General features: G+C 32.4%; 1 protein-coding gene across 2 annotated transcripts in view; it reads right to left on the bottom strand.

Annotated features, from left to right (window-relative positions):
• LOC660816 (uncharacterized protein) overlaps positions 1–18498 on the bottom strand; it is a 31217-nt gene extending 12719 nt beyond the window's left edge. The window contains exons 1-2 of one of the 2 annotated variants that reach the window (XM_015978065.2): positions 18283–18498; positions 9982–10176 (exon numbers count right to left, since the gene is read on the bottom strand). In XM_015978065.2, coding sequence (XP_015833551.1) covers positions 9982–10176; positions 18283–18382 — 295 coding nt within the window. In that variant the 5' untranslated portion in view covers positions 18383–18498. The remainder of the gene's footprint in view (positions 1–9981; positions 10177–18282) is intronic. The other variant, XM_015978064.2, reaches the window with a different exon arrangement.
• Between the last annotated feature and the right edge of the window lie 1426 nt (positions 18499–19924).

The raw sequence follows: 19924 nt of genomic DNA, 5'->3' as shown, positions 1-19924 counted from the left end.
ATTGGGAAATCAATCTTTCGCTTTATGATTTCTCTAGGAAAGTTCACTGTACTGGAAGTGTTGGCGGCAAGGCCAAGGCACAAAATTTCTCGGTCGAGGTCGAAATTACTGGACACACTTTATCACAGATAGTGTTTTTAAGAAAATTTACTTGGAAATGATTATAATTGCATTCAGACAGCCGTCATCAGTAGTTGCAACTCAATTTGCTTTATTTATGTAACTTTCTGCAACTTTTACTTTATTAATTTTCTCACTTTCATGACATTTGTCTTGCATAAATAAGACGTTATTTCACTTTATTCATTCGAAAATTGGGTCTTCCTAATTTATCGTAATTAGTCTGACAGCTTGACTCGTTATGTAACCTGTCGGAAATGGCTGGTTATTTTTTCATTTATTTGTGGTTTATTGTAATTTCTTGCAGAATTGTTCTACTGACCGAGTAGCTTTAAGTTTTATTCCGGGTTTCAAACCTAATCTCTCTTTAAATCATTAACTTTGTTAGTTAAATTGCACAAAGACTTGTACTTAATTAATTATTATTTTAATTAGTTTTAATGGCACATTCGATGAACTGCATTTCCTCATTAGTGGTCCAATTAACCGGCGAATTTTTCGAATTTAAATAAAATTTGCTTCAGGTCTTTGATTTTTCCCTAATAAGGGTCAATATCCGAGTATGCAAATGTTAAAGAAAGTGAACTAGTAGACTTTTTAAGATGGTTCTCCGGACATTTATGCAAATTTCTAGATTTGTATCTTTTTCCCTTGAGCGGTAGTGAACTATTTTTGATATATTTAGACCAAGCTTGTTACTACAAAACTTTGATTTTGCATCTGTAAGTGTTCTAGACGCAATATTCGTACACTTCCAACAATTCGGTTTTTTTCTAAATGTTTCCGGTCAACAATAGGTGTACTATAAAACCTTTTCTTAAGCACTCCCCACACGAAATAATCAAAAGGCGTCATATCGGTATTTTTTTTTGACTTGTGGATCACCCTGTATAGTTTGTAATGTTGATTTATTTAAAAAGTTTGTGTTAAAATATCTGCAAAAGATGGTCAGTACCTGGGGCCCTGGTAACCCAGTGGTATAAGCGCCACTTACGACGGGGGTGGTCGGGGGTTCGAACCCGGATCAGAGTAACAATTTTTCTATAAAAAAAAGTGTAGAAAAGGTAAGTGAAACTACACGTAAACAAGAATAAGAGACTGAGAGAACACAGACGTATAAAAGTAAAGCGGAGCAGAAAACTGACAGAAATAAGAAAATAATGCGGCAAAAGGTAAAAGTACGTAAAGGCGCAAAATTGTAAACGTAAGAGCACATGCTAATAAAGGAAAAATACCTTTTGTTTTGAGAGAAAAAGAGATGAACGTAAAGGTGAAACATAACTTCAAACTTTAGTTGAATCCTTAGATGACTTACTTCTTAAATTATAAAAAAATTAAACGAAAATATTTAATTTATCTCTAAAAATTTTTAGTTAACTGAGTTTGTTTAGTAAAGTCCCGAAAAACATTGTTAATACAAATCATGGCCACTGCGAATCCGGTAGGATTTGCGCACGTTTACTATTTTTGACTAGAAAATACACAAATTTGGTGATTTTCGGAGAAATTATGTCCATTTTCTGTCAAAAACGTGCTGAAAGTCACAAAAATGTAAAAGCAATTTTAAAATTGTAGAATCAACTTATACGCTCGGCATTTTTTGATGAAATCTAGTGAAAAATTAGAGAATTAAATTGAAAAAAAGTGGAAGAAAATGTTTTCTCGAGCTAATTCGCCGACTTTTGAACTGAATGTATTTGCGTTTTAGGTGAATTATTGCAATTATATAGTTTGTAATGTTGATTTATTTAAAAACTTTGGGTTAAAATATCTGCAAAAGCCGGTCAGTACCTGGGGCCCTGGTGGCCCAGTGGTATAAGCGCCACTTTCGACGGGGGAGGTCGGGGTTCGAACCCGGATCAGGGTGACAATTTTTCTATGAAAAAAAGTGTAGAAAAGGTAAGTGAAATAACACGTAAACAAAAATAAGAGATTGAGAGAACACATAGACGTAAAAACGTAAAGCGGAGCATAATACTGACAGAAATAAGAAAATAATGCGGCAAAAGGTAAAAGTACGTAAAGGCGCAAAATTGTAAACGTAAGGGCACATTCTAATAAAGAGAAAATACCTTTTGTTTTGAGAGAAAAAGAGAGGAACGTAAAGGTGAAACATAACTTCAAACTTTAGTTGAATCCTTAGATGACTGACTTCTAAAATTAAAAAAAAATTAAACGAAAATATTTAATTTATATCCAAAATTTATTCGTGGACCAGCCTGTATAATTATGAAAACTGATTTTTTGGAGGTCTTAAAAGTGTAGCAAATGTTAAAAGAGGAAAAGGAGTGAACTAATTAATTGGGCCATTAAAGGCCTGGAAGCAAATTCTTTCAGCTTAACGAAAAAATCGTCCATAATTGCGAATCATTATCAGTTGATATTTTCGCTTTTACTAGTTTTTTCTGAGATTTCTCTTAATGTAGGTCTGTTCTCCCTTTTCGTTTGGCAGTCTGTAATCTAAGTTAGATTAAATTCTAAATGAGATTTAAGCTATCATCGTGCAAAAACTAGTCCAGACAAAGCAATTTCCTCCACAATTAATAAGCCATGATGGGAAAGTAATAAGAGTGGTATTTTTGGAAATTATAACAATTTCAACTTTTCTTGGTGTTTATTATTCATGTGGTAATTGATAATTCATTAATTCAAGTAATACTCGGATAAACTTGTTACGTCAAACTTTCCTGCAATTAATTTTAGAAAGCAGTCGTCTTCCAACACTTGTCGAAGGTTTGATAAACGAGCCGAGATTGAATTTTTTGCAATTGTCTCAAGATGGGACAGTAGCAATGATCTTTGCTACATTCCAGGCTATGGTCGATGACCGAGCGCCTCGGAACAAGCAAAAAGCAATGTGCAAATGTCCCAACATACGTAATTTAAATAGTGATTTGATTGTAAGAGAGCAGAACCAATTGAGCGATCTTGAAAAAACGGTAAACTTAATCCTAAGAGCTAGAACGTTACTGCGATTTAAAGACTGAACATGTTCAATATTATTTCCACTATCACTGAAGTTGAATCGCTTATAACAGTAGTATCACATGTGCAATGAATGCGAAGAATTTTAAATAAACCAACTGGATTTCTAATTGGCTTGGCATTGAAAAGAAAAGGAAGTTCAACTGCAGCGCACGTGAATTATTTCAAATCAATTTCAAGATTTACTGCCTTTTATTGTTTCCTTGAAGCGTGCAATTAAGCGGATTTTCATATTTTATCGAAACAGAAAGGATGGCCGTGCTGATGCATATCCTTCCCTTGCTTCCGACACGCAACAGCTAATCGGTGGTTGTTCTCGAAACTAATCAAACACATGCCAAAACCGATTATCCTCACATTTTGCATGTTCCATCGCTTGCTTAACCAGATGGCAAAAGGAACAATTAATGATTAGGTTGACTATTATTTATTTATACGCTTGCATATGCCACTAATATTACTGTTACTACGTGTGGCAATAGCGTTATTTAAATCCCGACATCTGTTAATTCGGACTCGGAACGTTCACACGTTTGGGTGCGTGAGATTGATTTTTGCAAATATTTGACGTCGCGGCATCTGAGCTTGTTTATTTACATTCTCTTGGTGAATGTTTAAAAAGTGTAGAATTTTATTTCCATGAAAGTAACGGTCGCGGTATTTTAATTTTAGTTTTGAACTTTACGTATTGAAGAGATTTCTGTATTACAATATAATGTTATTATCTTGTTTAAGTAGAAATACCCACCTACTGTTATTCTGACACGCGTGAGGGGTTTTACGTTTTTTAAAGATTGCAAGTTACATTAATATCCAGCAATTAATTGCTGCTTTTATCGTAAGATTTATGCTACTTATTATTAAATAACAATTTAAGAAATTGGATGCGAAGCCGAAGTTATGTCATTATTATTTCATACAAACGCTAGTGAGCTTTACAAGATGAAACACACAAATGTGTAATAAGTAATTGCATATTATTGTCATGTTCTTGATTTCAATTAAGATTCAAGTATTAAAAATTTCTTTTAGTAAATACCACGTTATGAAAACAAATATTTTTGTTGGGCGCATTTGAAAGGTGTTAGTTAATTGTATACTTAACACTTGTTGTTAAAATAATTGCGCATTTCCTCATATTGAATTCAATTGTCTTCTTATGGTAATTTTTATTTGGTTAAGTTAATGGTCAGCGATTTTTATCATTGCTTAAAAATTGCAACACGTTTAATAGTGTGTAGGTAAGGTCGCGAATTTTGCTATACAGCCAGTGTTTTTTGGTCACGATAATTATTTCCCATTTATTTTGATGTAATTATGTATTAGTGGTATATAGAAATTTTACAGCTATGTTAATTAAATTGGGTACCATATATTTCCAAACCAGCAAATTATGGTTTTCATCTTTAAATGGTTGGTAATGTTGGTTTAAATAATTACTTTCTGCAATTAATAGGACAATTTCTCACAGCTTGTGGGAATCTCAAAACCTAATTGCGTCAAAAGCGCCCTTAAAAACCATTAAAAAATTACTCCTATTTTTTTTCTTATTTAAACTTTTTATTAAAAAATCGATTAAGAATTCGGAAGTTTTATTACTTAGTGTTAATGACAGAAAAGTAATCTCCAATTATTTTCAGTTACAGAAAGTTCACCTCCAGTTCAAAATTAAAATCTTTTTTAGAAAATAGGAGTCGTGTTACACAAAGTTAAAAATTAAAGAAGATTAGAGATCACTATATTTTTTCTGTTAATGTAAAAAAACAACCAAACAGTTTTCAAATGTTTATTCATAGTCATTTTTAGAAACAATTTCTGACACAAGCATTTTTTGAAAAATGTTAATAATTTTACAAACATTTATTGACAATCCGGGTAAAAATCTATGCCAAAAATTAAGTTATATTAGAGTAAAGACCGCTTTATAGATTAATTTAATCCGGAATTAAATGCGTGATTAGCTGATCACATGACCAAATTTAAGCAGTTTGGTTGGTCCATTCGTTTGACAACAAACTAAATTTTAACAGAGCTTTCTATAAACCTATAAAAACTAAGTGTTTTTTAGAAACTTCGTGTTATACTTTGATTTAAATTCCGACATAGACAAACAAAGTGTAGTTAAAAAAATGTAGTGCAAAAATATTACATATTTTATTATTATTATTTAATTATATAAATTTTTGTGGTAATTTAGATGGTATATAAAAAATATTTCAACAAAGGCACATTGATTAAAGTTAACTTAGAGTAAGAAAACTTAGCGCTTTAGGACGATATTTTTACTTGAACTTGTGTTTATTTAAATTTTATGTTTAATTTTTAATTTATTGTTTTTATTTTCAATTTGTAGTAAAGAGATGATCGTCGAGAAAGTGTTACTAGAGAAAACTTTGCTTTCAATAACAAAAAGTGTTATTTTTTGTGAAATAATTTTATTTAATCTGGATGTCATGCATGAAGGCCTTTCCTTCAGTCCCAGGCGGTTTAAACGCCATGAATTACGTAATAAATGTACCTATTTAATCCCTTTTTTTCAAGAAACCTTCATAAGATAAGAGCTAGAGCAAGCTGCCTGACCTGCACGATCTCCTGATTTGTTACCCGTTGAACACGTGTGGTTTATAACCAGCACATACTTAACAAATTTTTTCCCTTACAATCTCGGGTAATTTACGCTCTGTTTTCACAGGGAGGCTAATGAATAAAAATAAATTAAGAAATGTTTTCGAATTTGTGGCGTCGTATTAACTTGGAAAAGTTCTCGCATGAATTAGAGTAATCCTGAAAAGGAATTTAAGTGCACAAGTCCGTGCTCTGCAGCATCAATTATGTTCACAGCAACACGCCCAACCCAGCGTCCATTTCCTTTCCGCACTGAATGTGGAGGTATCCGAAGAACGCGGAAAGTTTGCACAAAAAACGCTGAAATAGTGCCATAATGACTAATGATTGTTGATACTGTTCTGGTTGCTGTAACCTTAATCAACGGTCAGTCTGTCAAAGGTTAATCAGCGCCCATTTTCAGCAAAACTGTTACAACACCAATGTCCATGTGAATGCATAAATCAATAAAACTGTGGACTTTTCTCCCAAATTTACATAACATCGAGCCAAAGATAACGAAAACGTGGACCGTTACAGTGGGAACAGCCCACCTGCTTGGACAACATTCATAGAATTATGACGGCTAATTACCATAATCTTAATTTCGGGGGCGTAACTCATCACTCCTTCAGTCGGTTATTAGCTTTTTATATTTTTCAAGCAGTTTACGCGCAGCGACAGGACCATGAAATCATTAATATGGACAAGGCCTGGAATGCGTCCCGAGAATTCATTCACACGGATCTTAATTCCGGCGATTAAATAAACGACGTTTTTTGCGATCTTCTTCGGTAGAAAGTTAAACTGTGTCACTAAATTCGTCCGTTAATTGGCGAATCGAAAGTCATTGATTGGCCTAAAACGCCTCTTTCACTTTTCTGATCTATAATTTGCAAAATAAGGTCGACTTTTTGTGATTGTTTATCGGAGGAGCGACGCAGATCTGGTGCCTAATCGGATGGAAATCACTTTCTTTACACTTCATTCGCTCGGCCAAACGAATATTTCAGATGTCGACCGATGGCTTTAATTAATCGTAGAAAGTATTCGGTGTTTACGAAGCTTTAATTGAGGAAAATCAACCGCAAAATCCCTTTAAAGTCGCCTGAACTGGTTTACGCTAATACTTTGCAAAATTAGAGTAATAATATTGGTGGAAAGTTGGGAAAAAATGAATTTAATGAACACATTTTTCCATCCAGTTCCGAGCGTGAAAAATATGTGATTTTAAAAAATTCTTATTAATTTTTATTAGCAATTTATTTAGTTCACAGGAATGTTGATGGGCGGATGCCTAGAGATGCTATAAGATGATGATATGCAACAAAATTAAATTAAATTAGTCTAATTTATAAAACCTGTACCGGTTGATTAATAAGAGTTGTAAAAGATCCACACCATTACTTACGTAAGTTACTACCAATGATCCCTTTTACATAAAACTAACGGTGTAAGGATTACGACATGTCGTAGAAGGGAATAAATTAAGATAATTGGAATACACGTTTTTGCATTTAATTCTAATTCTGAAATAAACCTTTATTTGAACTTGACCCTTTTATTTGGTCAGAAATCGGAAAACAGTTAGTAAACGTTGGAGGATGTGGGCCTTGACCCGCCTATGCAGGAATGCTTTGCGCGTTCTGTGAAGGTCTGGGTCTTGGACATATTACATATGGTGAATTGTGTTACCAACACACGAACAATTTCATGACACGCTTTGTGGGTGTTTCATTGTAAATCATCAAATACTGTTAACTACTATTATGCGTCAATATTTAAGAGCAAGTCATCTGGGATTTTTCTATAGGCAGGTACTTCAAAACTCTATTCATAGGTCAGTTTGTAGGACGCAAAGAATGCCAATTGTTAGAGACAATAGCACGAAACGCGTTTCTGATAGTTTGATTCAATTTTAAACCGTGTATCATTTTTAATACGGGAGAATAGTGTGGAGATTTCAATGGTAGATCAAGACAGAAACCTAAACATTTTAATTATGATAATTATTATGTTTTATACCATTGAAGATTTATTGTTTTTGGATAAAATACAGTAAATAATTGATCACCAATACGGATTTTTCCCCAGGCAATTTCACACATCGCTAAACCTATACCTACCTACGCTTTAATTTGTCGCTACTCTAGATGTAATCTTTGGACTGTGCCTGTCAGTAATTGTAGATTATCACAACTGGAAGACATAAATAGAAACAAAAAACACCATTCTGGGCACTGAAAGGGAACTTATTTATGTTGTGGTTGTTGCACCTGAAGTGGCTTTAGCTTTTGACCAGTTTTTCTGATAATAATTTGGAATTTTTAAATATCGTAAAAACATTACAATTGAGAAAGATATACAAGAAGAGAGTGTGTTTGTAATTTTATATCAACAACACCGACGAAGTAGAAATTCAATTATGTGTTTATTTTTGTTGCTTGGTGTTTTAAATAGTTCAGTCCACCGTTAGAAAAACCATAGAAAGTTACCTTCTGCTGTGTTCTTTTTTTTCTTGAAACAGTAAAACGCAATCAGTTTGTAACTACAAAAGTGCAAAAATGTAAAAAAAGACACAGTACTATGAGAACTCTAGACTTGATGCATATTTTCTTCACAATTTTTTATTTTTTATTTAAGAAGAAAAAATTGTTAAGGTGGGAAATAATTTTTTTAATATTTACCTATTTACCTAAAGGTTTCTTAGGTGTACAATTTGTATAATTTTTTCAAGTTGGTGTTTTTGGATAAAATTTGTAAGCCTTTCTACTGTCCATTATTTTGAATTCTCTAGACTTACCACAAAATATAAAAAATAAAGAAGAAATTTTCAAATCGAAGACATCTTTACTAAATTCGTAGAATTTTTTCGTCTACCCATTTATTTTAAATTAAATTTAGTTTTCTTTTTTGGGAGCGGAAAAGCTGTTAAAATAGTATCAACGAAATTTTTTTTTGAAAACCAGTAAATATTAGTTGTTTCAAAACTATAAAAACGCCAATTTCTCTCAAAATTAGCTGTTATAAATTATTTATGCACTTCAAAAAAATTATTGCTAATGTAATTTACACTTTTAATGAAAGATCTAATCACTAATAACTATTTTACAATTTTATCAATTTTATTTAAAAAATAATTCGGCAAAATGCGACGTTTTTATAGTTCTGAAACAGATAATACTTATCAATAAATAGGTTTGTTTGTTGTTGCCAAAACTGTTGAAGCTATCCTAGATAGAAATACATTTCTTTTGCATTTTTCAGCAAATTATTGACATTTTCTCACGTGAAAACTTCTACCGGCAAAAATGTAACTGTTAAGAACTGGTTTTCACCAATTTGGGAAAATCAAATTCCATAAATTTAAATTTGATTAGAATTCACCAGTCATCTGGTGTACATTTTTATTTTAATTAATTTTTTTAGTGAATTTTAAATATAATAGAAAAAATTGGGGAATTACTCGTAGTTTTAAATTAATTTGAATGTAAAACTAAAGTAGAATATTGGTGACATTTAAAATTGCAGAAAATCTCCTTTATGATGTGCTTAGTGTGGCACTTTGTGGTTACCTAGTGGAAAATTATTTCCTCAATCACGCATTTGGGCGTCAGAAAGCATAAAGTAAAATGCTTGCGACTTTTAATTCTGCTCATTCAGAAATAGAAATTATAAAAAAATTAAATATTTGGGAAATCACGATTTAATTGGGCAATTTAGAGCACTAATTATAAATAAATAGGACGTCAGTTAATTAACACTCTGTTAAAATTGTTTATAACTTTATCCACAATGTGGATGTTAAAACGCCAAGATTTGTGTTTCCTCCAACCTTGAACCAAAAAGTTCTTTGGTTATTTCATCCCGTGGAGAGCTTTAATGAAAAAACTAAACAGTTAATCAGCGAGAAAATTTAACTTAATTTGCACCTTCGCAAAACTGGATCAGTTGTAGTGTCTTTCGTGTAATTTCCTTGCAATAAATAAAACCGGTCGGAAAATGTGGAAAATCGGCGTGTAAAGTAAGCCTAATTGCACAAGGACCGGAACCCGCTTGGAATTTAGGCCGACTTCCTGTCTGTGCTGATTATTATTTGCCCATGACTTATGCTTGGCCTACTTGGGGGCTCCGGTCCGTTATATTTCGCAGTTTACTCATCGTCATCGCGTCTTAAGTGAAATTACGTTTTACCTCTTTGTTTACTCACAATTCGAGGCTGCTTACCTACTTAACTCTACAAGCCCATACCGGGATTAACAATCGACTCACCACAAAACGGGATTCCTTCGGGCAGCCACTGCCCGTGTTCGCACACGCGTCTGGAGGGCCCCAGGAGTTCGAAGCCCCGCTCGCAGGAGTAGGTGGCCACGGCTCCGGGGCCGAGGTTCTCGTCGGAGAACACCACCGACGAGTGCGCCGGGGCGCCGGGAAAGCGGCATCCGAGTTTCTCTTCGGCGGAAATTCCTGCAAGAGTTTTCGATTTTAGTTTAGACGACAGGTGACGGGGGTAAACGTCTGCCGGAAATGCAGCAGGTGGGAGCATGTAGAGCGGAACCGTGATTACTGATGCTTGAGTCGATGGAGGAACGAAAATTTTTCGAATTCGGGAAACGGTTTACGAGGTGGTAACCGCAGAAATGAACGGTTATTGGGTGCTGTTGGTTTGTTGGTTTTAAGTGGAAAAAGTGCTAATGCAAGTACACAAAGAGCGCCAGTTTGAGGATCATCTGCCAATAATTATAATTTATTAGTATTCTAATAGCGGGCTATTGTGTGCCTTACGGTGAATCTCCTACAACAGATAAATCGAGATGCAACATGTGATGAATGTCTGAAGCGACATGACAGGTTAATAAGTCAGTAAACTTCCTACAATTTAATCAGGACTGAAACAATTGTAAACAAGAAGTTGGCAAATGTTGTAGTGGTTTTTGCCAAGCTTGGGTGCAAAAGATCCAACTTTTTGGTTGATCTTTAATTAATTCTTCCAAACAACTATAGTGTATTACACAATAGCGCTCATCCGAGGTTCATCTTTTTTTCAGAGTCAATTATGCAGTAAACTTCTTTTTAAAAGACCTTGTGGTTACCACAAATAATGAGAATAGCAGCATAAAGTTTTTTTCGAAAAATGCATATCCTCATTTTAGCTCACATAAACGTTTTGTCCCACTTTTCCTTATAATTTAAATCGGAAGTCTTTACTGTTTATTTGCAGAAGATATTTCGGAAACAGAAAATCACAAATACCTACTAAAAAATAAGTAAAAATGTATTTTTTGTCGTTGTAATTATATCATTATTGAACTGAAGGATGAAATTGTTAATGAAATAATCAATTGTGCGAATATCTGAGACAATCGTAATTTGTAGTGGTTTTGAGTTTAAGAAAAGATTAGAAAGGTAAGAAACTGAGGAGGAAACGACTGAACCGAAACATTGTACAGTGTTATAATCTCTTTTTGATTTTTTGCCTTGTCGTATGACCTGTTAGAAGCGGTCAGTGTAATGAGTAGTTTTTGGTTTGATTCAGTCGAATAAGGAAATGGGATATGAAAACATGGAAAGGTAATAAATAGCCTTTAGCTATATTCTATTGTTTTTTTTTACAAATTCTGTGGAACAGTAACTGTTGGTCCCTTACATTATTTTTATAATAAATTGAAATGCTTCCTATATTTTTATTTCATTACAAAGTTTTTCAATTGTCTTTCCATTAAGCAAACTATTATTTTTCAAATCTCGGAAACTACAAAAGTAACAAAAAAAATTCTTTAGCATTGTATTTTTTTAATACTAATACATTATTACAAGCCCTAGCTATAACCATGGATAATTCACATAACTAACTAAAAAAATTCGATCATGTACCAAATTTCTAATGTTTTCTAACTAGAAAACACACATTTTCTTTAATGTTGTTGATTACTGTTTTGCCAGTAATTTTTTATTCATTTTAAATTCCTTGTTTGAGAATGAATGCAATAGCTGATCAAGAGCTACGTGACCGGAATAACTAGAATAACTAGGCAATCAATGTTAAATCTCTAAAAATATTGGTGCCAAGGGTCACGTTGTCTAATTATGTGGGCATTATAGTTGTAGTAGTCAGAATATTTTTACTTTTTTTATTATTTGTTACTCTTATGCAGTTTCCAAAAAATTAAGAACAATCCTGAATAATTAGACAATATTATTTGTCAAACGATACACCCAGTAAAATAAAATAACCTATTAGTTATTAAGAGAAGCTATAGTTTGTTGAAGTTATTTGTTTTTGTACATTTTTTAAATAGATTTCTTACAAAAATTAGTATATTCGAGTACGTATTAAAAATTTTTCTTTGGCCTGTTATTTTTAAATATTAATTTATGACAGAATTATTGCGATTTTTGCGATTGTTATTCTGTTATCATTTTTTATAATAACTTTTTATATTTTTCGTAGATTGCAGTAAAGTAATAACTAACAATTTTTTACACGTGGGAACGAGGGGGTAGGTGGAGTCGGTTATTTTTCTTTCTCTCTTCCAGGTCTTGCTTCATGCCCCACATAATTGATATACCCAATAGGACATTTTAATGTTGCTACATGATTTTGTTATGTGTAGCGTTATCTTGAGTGATTAAAATCGCTGGAACAACATTCTTCCCAACTTTCTACTTTGAGATATTATTTATTTGTAACGACCGAGCGTAATTTTTCAGTTTTTAATTGGAGGAAAAGACGGAGTCATTATTCTACTACAACCACAGTAGTATATGGCGTAGCGTACTACATAAATTTAAAACCCAGTGTGAAGCTAATTATGACTGGCCTGAGAATTTAAAATGATTCTTTGAAGGCACAGTGTGTAACAATGTTATCGTCAATATCAAATAAAAACAATAATAATCGGAATAGAAACTTTGAGAAATTCAATATTCTAGCGCAAAATCCGAGGCTCTGGTTCTCATGTATAAATGGGAGCTAATATACGCCTTAATTTTCATTTCTGGGTTACTGGCACAATTCAGACAATAAGTTACAAGTGCATGATACCAAGAACCATGTAAACCGCAGACACAGCCACGTCAAATTAGTTACGTGGTGCATAGGTAATTTCCTCCAACTTTCCTTAAAAATTACAACACAGCCGAGAAGCGCAAGTGATGTCCATACCGATCCTGCATTGTTTGAAAGTAACTAAACGATCAGGTGGTGATAAAAAGTAAATCGTACGTGTCGCTAAATCAAGATTCTTGAGAAAACTATTAGTGAACCGTTGACGTACACCAGTTGTGTTTAGTACCGGTTGGAAATACTGAAAAGGTTGGAAACCCGCTTGTCAGTATGCGTGTCAGTAATTCGCAAAGAAAGCCACTGTTGCCGGAAAAGGGTTGATAATTTTCATTTTTTCTTAATCAGAAATGCGTGCACAATAATGGCAGGGAAAGTTGCTGCCTGATTGTGTTATCACTATCAGTCGTTTAATTGTGCAATAAGGGTAGAATTGCAAAAATAAATTAGTGTAGACAGGATCATTCAGAGAGGGAAAACAGGAAGTTATGGCCTGTGACAGACGAGCAGATTTGCAAATTTTGTGGTCTAAAAGTGTAACAAAATCGCAGGGAAAGTTGATTCTGCAGAATTTGATCTTCGCTGCTAATAAAAGTTTCATTCGTTTTTAATTAATCGAAACTTTATGGTAATAAAATTATTGTAGTGAAAAACGAATATGTATTATTCTTCCATTGCTTTTCCTTTTATTAGAGTGTTATTTTAAAAGAAATATTGATTAAAACGTGTTTTAGTTTTTTTAAGAAATAACATCTTTACACGAGCTATTCAAACTAATTTTTTCGTTTTTTAAACAACAAACAAATACTTTAAAAATAGCTGGGCCTTTAATCAAAAAATTAAGTGGTTTAAACGCACAACTTCAATCTTCTGGAGGTTGCGAACTTCTTCAAATGTCTATTAATTCATATTACATTTGAGATTTTTTTTTAATAAAATTGTAAAAGTTATTATTGTAGCAACGATTTTTTTGTACACCATTAAATTTTAATTATGATTACCTCTATCCGTAAGGACCCTTTAAGCTAATCATTCAGGCAAAATTATTGTGTTATTTATTGCAGACACGCTGTATTGGGAGGGTTGCTTATCTTAAACACCAATATTTGTTGTAAAACTTTATGGTGTTTAAAGAAAACGTTGGTACAATAATAATACGAGTGCGAAAACACAAGCTTAAAGTTCGAGTGTATTCAAAAATTTTTTTTGTTGAAACATTTTTATTTGAAACACGTTGCTATGGGAAGCGTGTTTTAAACTAGTGAAAACACGTTGCTATGGGAAACGTGTTTTAAAATGTGTTTATAATCTAGGATTCAGATATTAAAAAGGAGGCTTAAAATGTTACCAACAAAAAATATTTTTAAAATATCTTGGAAGTGTCCTTTGTATCAAATTCTTTTGATAAAACATGGTATGTACTTGCAGAGGCAGTTGAAGCAGTTTAGATCTTTGATGAATCGGTAAAGTTTTTGTATTTTTTTAAAGATAAAATGTTACACTTTGAAATAAAAATTAGTTGGCATGAAAAAACTCAGTGGTTTAGTGATTTTGTTTAAAAGCTCACTAATGTAGTATTAGATTGACACATACTTGGGGATTTTTCCTACAATTTTTTTAGAAATTAATGTTTTATTAAAATAATTGCACGGCTCCTTCGTTAAATAGAAAAAAAAATAGTTGCAGCAACTAAGTTATTTAATAATACCACACTGGCATTTGCATCTTAAAAGGTGATTGAGTGATTAAGCGGCAATATTTCGCCATTTAGCGTAGTTTTTTGACTGTAATTTCAGTCAAGTGAAGCTTTCTTTTCCACACATTTTGCAAACGTAATGATGCATCTAATTACACTGCACTAATGACATTATATAAAAGTTTGCAAAAAGCGCACCTGATGTCGTTTTAATTCCAAACCTTTACTTACGCAAGAATTTTTACTGCTTTTTATCCGGATGTTAATTATTCCGCTATTCAGAGAATTCGCAAAGAAGCAAAAGCAATTTGCATGATTGCGACTTGGCCTTCATTGTCAAAGCCGCGCGTGCTTTAAGCTCGCCTCTGGTCAATAATAACTTGTACTTAGTCGGACTTGCAGCGTTAAAAATCCCAGGCATTATCCCCCGGCTTGATAATTGCGTCCTCGCCAGTTGGCTGATACACAGTGTTGCAAAAAGGGCCATTGTTATAGTTAACGCACGGCTAGAGGCGTCATCGTGGTGTAGGTGTTGCGGATGTTCGTTAGCGATTAATTAAACTGCAGTTACATGACATTTTACAATAATAACTAATATAAATGCAGCGCTTAAAGTGTTGTAATTTATTGTGGATTTAGCAAGATTTGCACGATCGTATGCCGTTATAAATTCAATGTTTTTAATCAAGTTATTAACATATTATGCAAATGTGACGGCTTTGAATGCCCGAAAGGTCAGGCGATTTCGCTAAATTCGAGACTTAACAAAAATTAATTAGCAAGTCTGGCGGAAAAAGGTACCGATCAAGTGTATGGAGCAATTTGTCGCTACTTTCAAAAATATCTGATTCTAATGGAAATTGCGAGATGGTATCACGTTGACATCCAACTTAGCAGGCACTGTAATTTTACATGATGATGTTGATTTCGATCGAATCCTTCATGTTATTCAAATTAACGGTTACTTGAACTGTTAAACGCTACACTTGGCAGCAGAACCTAAAACACATAGGTAGTACCGAGAATTTTTTTACGCATGCCATAATTTTCCATCTCGAGTTTCACTCGTGGTTTAAATATACATTTTTATTATACGAAATGAAAGTAAAGAAGATGTAGGTACCCTCGTGATTAAATTACAGAGTGATTTATTTCCATGACAATTTATAGAAAGTCACAAAAGCGAGCTTGTGGAAGTTGGAAATGAGGGTTTCGGCCGGAATTCCGGGACGAAGCCCTTGGAATACGAGAGTGAAGGTGCTTATTTATAAAAAGTGAAAATTATGATTATTATGTTAATAGGGTTTGATTTACAAAATTAGGTGCAACGTTTATACGGTCTACTGAAGAAAAATTGTTTAACGTATAATTTTACATCGTAATGTGGGGTTTTGACCCAATTTTAATGCTCTGAAACATATTTTATGCTAAAAAAGGGGCTTTTTCGAATGATTGCGATGACTAAGAGATGCGGAATGTGATGAGGAGTGGTGGTGGTTAAAAGTTGAAGTAACAGTTTCATTAAGAAATGGCTTCAATCAAGTGCAATATTGATCGTTAAATGGACTCACTCTACCTACTTTACAGTCATTAAAGTGGGTATATAATGGGAAATGGATCATTCGTTTAAAGATGCGATGACGTGAAGATCTCATTAGCACGGCGATTCTCAAAGAACAACACCTGATTAAGAGAATTTCTTACAATCCGTGATTTGCAGTTTGCCTTATAATTGTACATAAAAATGAAATGAACCCAATTCTCTGCAACCCAGAAGCTTAATTAACTTCAAAATAATAAATTGAGGAAAATTATAAATAAAGCGCATTCAACTACTGTTCCACAGTATTTCAATAATAATCCTTTTACAACTAAAATTTTGGATAAAAATGTTTAAGGGCCGATTTATAGAAAGCTCAGTTGAAGCTAATTGCGCCGTTAAAAGTTAACAACGCCACTAGACCAATCAAATAGGTTCAATTTAGTCACGTGATCAGTTAATCACGCATTTAATTGAGGATTAAATTAATGACGCTTCTATAAACCGGTCCTAAGTGTAGTTAAAACGAAGTTAGAAGTTACCAGCAATTAAACTAAGGTAATAAATGTTAGGTAATTACAATTCACTCGATTTTTTTTATCTATATTGTATTTTTACTTTTCTGTTGCAGATCTCAATATACTACTATTGTTAACGTTCATAATTCTAGATGGTACTATACATATACTTAAAATAATATTTTTTTAATAATAATGTGTTTTGTGTTTTTTAAAAGCTGTCTTCAAAATAATTGCTTGTACTTCCTGAATATATTATATAAAATTTATATTTTTATTGTGGGTCATTTTTCAAACCGATTTCTGAAAAATGACGCCATTTTTTTAAATGGCAACCGATACTTTTATTTTCTGTTTTTGATGGTATATTCTTTTATCTTTCTGGTAAGTAAAAAAAAAATAAAAAAAAATTTAATTAAAAATTCAGAAAAAGAAGAAAATAAAGTTAAAAAGTTAAAAAACTCATTGACAGTTATACGTAAATTACTTTTTTGTCTTATTTTATAAGGAGCGATTGTTTTTTTTTGTTTATTTTGAAAAATTACAATAACATAAATATGTATTTTAAACAAATAATAAACTTTTGCCAACAAAAATCGGTTATTTATGAAAGTCCTGTTTTACAAATACGTCTTATCTTACATGATAGTTATTACTTTTTTAATAATTTTTATAGAGATAGTGACTTCATTTAAGACAAAATTGTAAATATGTTCTTTTGGCATTATTCCTGTGATAAAAACTATTAGATTTTTATTTTCAGTTTTAATTATATTAATTAATATCCAGTCATACTAGGCATATAACTTTATTATTGTTGATGAAAGAATTATTAGATATTGATCTTTTGCGGAATTTTTATTCATTTTTGTTTAGATGACACATTTTTACAAAAAGAAAAACGGAAAATGCTAAAATAAATAATCTAATTACGATCAAGAGGTTACAAATTTCAGCCAGTTTGTAATTCTATCAATAAAATTCACTTGGCTGAAAATTAATTCACGAATAATCTCGAAAAACAAATTTCAAAATTTTTTTACAATTTATTTACAAAAAATTATTAAAACCAATGAAAGTAGGAAAACTTGAAACCAAAATAATGTTGTTAATATTGCTAAAAATTGTTTGAATAACAACATTTTTTTAACATTTTATGGGGTTAACAAACTTTAAACAGAATTTTGTAAAAAATAACCAAATATTATCAAATGTAGATACCCTGAAGTTTGTTGATTTTTGAAATAAAATTTAATATCTTTTTTGAAATCGTGATATGTTTTGAATAGGTACATACACGTATCATAGCAAAACTATATTTTCCTACATTTTTTAAATAAAACTTTTATTAGACCAGTCGAATCGTCGTCAGCTCGGAAACATTTAATTACATTTTTTGGGTACAATAATAATTGATACATTTTGTGCACGCCGCTTCACTTAGAGAAAGCTCCTTATCAAAAATTAAATCGCCTGTCGATCGAGATCGTGTCTTCATTAGAAAATAAATAGTTCCTCATAACGCGAAAACAATTTGGACCGTTTTGTATCTGGGTCAAAATAGTCGATGTTTTAACGGTACACCCAACCACCCAGGCAATTACCCAAATGAAAATCCGCGATTACAATAAACACATAATAAAACAATTCGCGTTGCTCCCGAGTTAGCTGAAGAAGTAAAATAACAATTACACAGTTGCGACCGTTATCGGACCGCAACCTAAAAATGCGGTAAGTCCGCATTATCGCAACTCACCGTTCGTCACGAGAATTACTCCCAAAATAAAATAAGTCAATGGAAAATTGCACATGTTTCGAAGGGGTTTCAGCAACCCCTTGCACTGACACACGACCATCGCGCGGACCGGCGAAGAACTGTTAGCACTCGGCGGTTTTGCACCTGTCAGCTCACCGGCGATACTGACTGCAGAAGCCGAAGACCGGTGGTTTGGAATCAGGCCGACCGACTTTACCACGACCAAGAACTAGCGCCTCGACCAAGGCGAAGAAGACGCGCAAGGTGGGATCGCCGGAGTGTAAATAATCGATTAATCACCAAAGGATGGATCATTCCGAAAAATTCTACCAACAAACTGAAAGTGGCAGGAGCTTAATTCTGATTTAGTGACCGAGGAAGCACCGGAGACACAGGAATTTATGTCCAAATTAAAAATTTGACTACGGTCAGTCTACTACTGTCAAGAAGATCGAAGGACCTGTTGCTGCTAGTTTGACTGTTGTGATTAGGTTTCTTAACTTAATCAAGGATTTAATGTTTAACATTTTTGAACACATCAACTCTTAAACTTACAAACTTAAATTTAAGACGTGAACAAATTTGTGCAAAATTTCTAGTGAACTTATCATCTTAAAGTTAATATTTTAGTGTCAAGAGTATCTACTAGAGATTCAAATAGTTTTTTAACACCTAGAGCCCGAAATTAACAAGAATTTTTCAACAAAATTCTGTTTCAGTTCTCTCATTGTAACTTCTACTGTACCTACTGTATTTGTGTCTACATGTAATAAGTTACTTTTTTATTGATATTTTTTTATTTTGTTGTTACTCATTTATGGTTTTGAATTGTTGCCCTATAATTGGATATGTCTGTTGGGCATCCTATGTGTTGCTGTTGTTTTATTATTATTATTATTATTATTATTATTATTATTATTATTATTATTATTATTATTATTATTATTATTATTATTATTATTATATTATCATTATTATTATTATTAACAAATAATTATGCGTCGTTTAAAAAAACTATTTGGATTCTTGGAAAACAGCGATTCTACAAGAACACAGTAGATTTTTCGACCCTGTCAAAAGTTTTGGAAAAACTTTTTTTTTTAATAAATATGAGTTAACTGGCACCTATATTTAAATAACCACTTTTTTTATTTGTAATTCATTTTCGCTAATCTGAATTAAAATATAATGACCGTTTTTGTGCTAATACAGTGTTAAGAAATAATAACAACAATATCGTAGTGCATGTAAAGACTTAATTTATTTTTTAAAGTCTGAAGGTAATGTTTAATAAAGTTATGGTAGTTATGCTTAGTAAAAAAATGGTTCTCTTTGCTGCATTTTTATTTTTGACATTTTTTTAAATAGAATCAAAAATACAAAATTAGATCTGTAGTTTAATAAATATTATACAATAAGTGAATTAATCCATTGTTTATTTGCGAGAAGAAAATTTAATACCACGAGCGCAAGCGAGTGGATTAATTCTTCGAGCAAATTAATAGGTTTAATTCACGTGTCGTATATTTTTTTTTATTCAATTTTGACCAAAATTTACCAAAAAATGCAAGAAAATGTTAAAATTAACCGTTCGGTCTATACAAATCATATCACATGCGAATCAAATTTCCATAACAACGAG

Source organism: Tribolium castaneum, chromosome 1 (genome assembly GCF_031307605.1).
Source record: "Tribolium castaneum strain GA2 chromosome 1, icTriCast1.1, whole genome shotgun sequence".
Classification (NCBI taxonomy): Eukaryota; Metazoa; Arthropoda; class Insecta; order Coleoptera; family Tenebrionidae; genus Tribolium; species Tribolium castaneum.
This window is presented reverse-complemented; position numbering and strand designations above follow the sequence as displayed.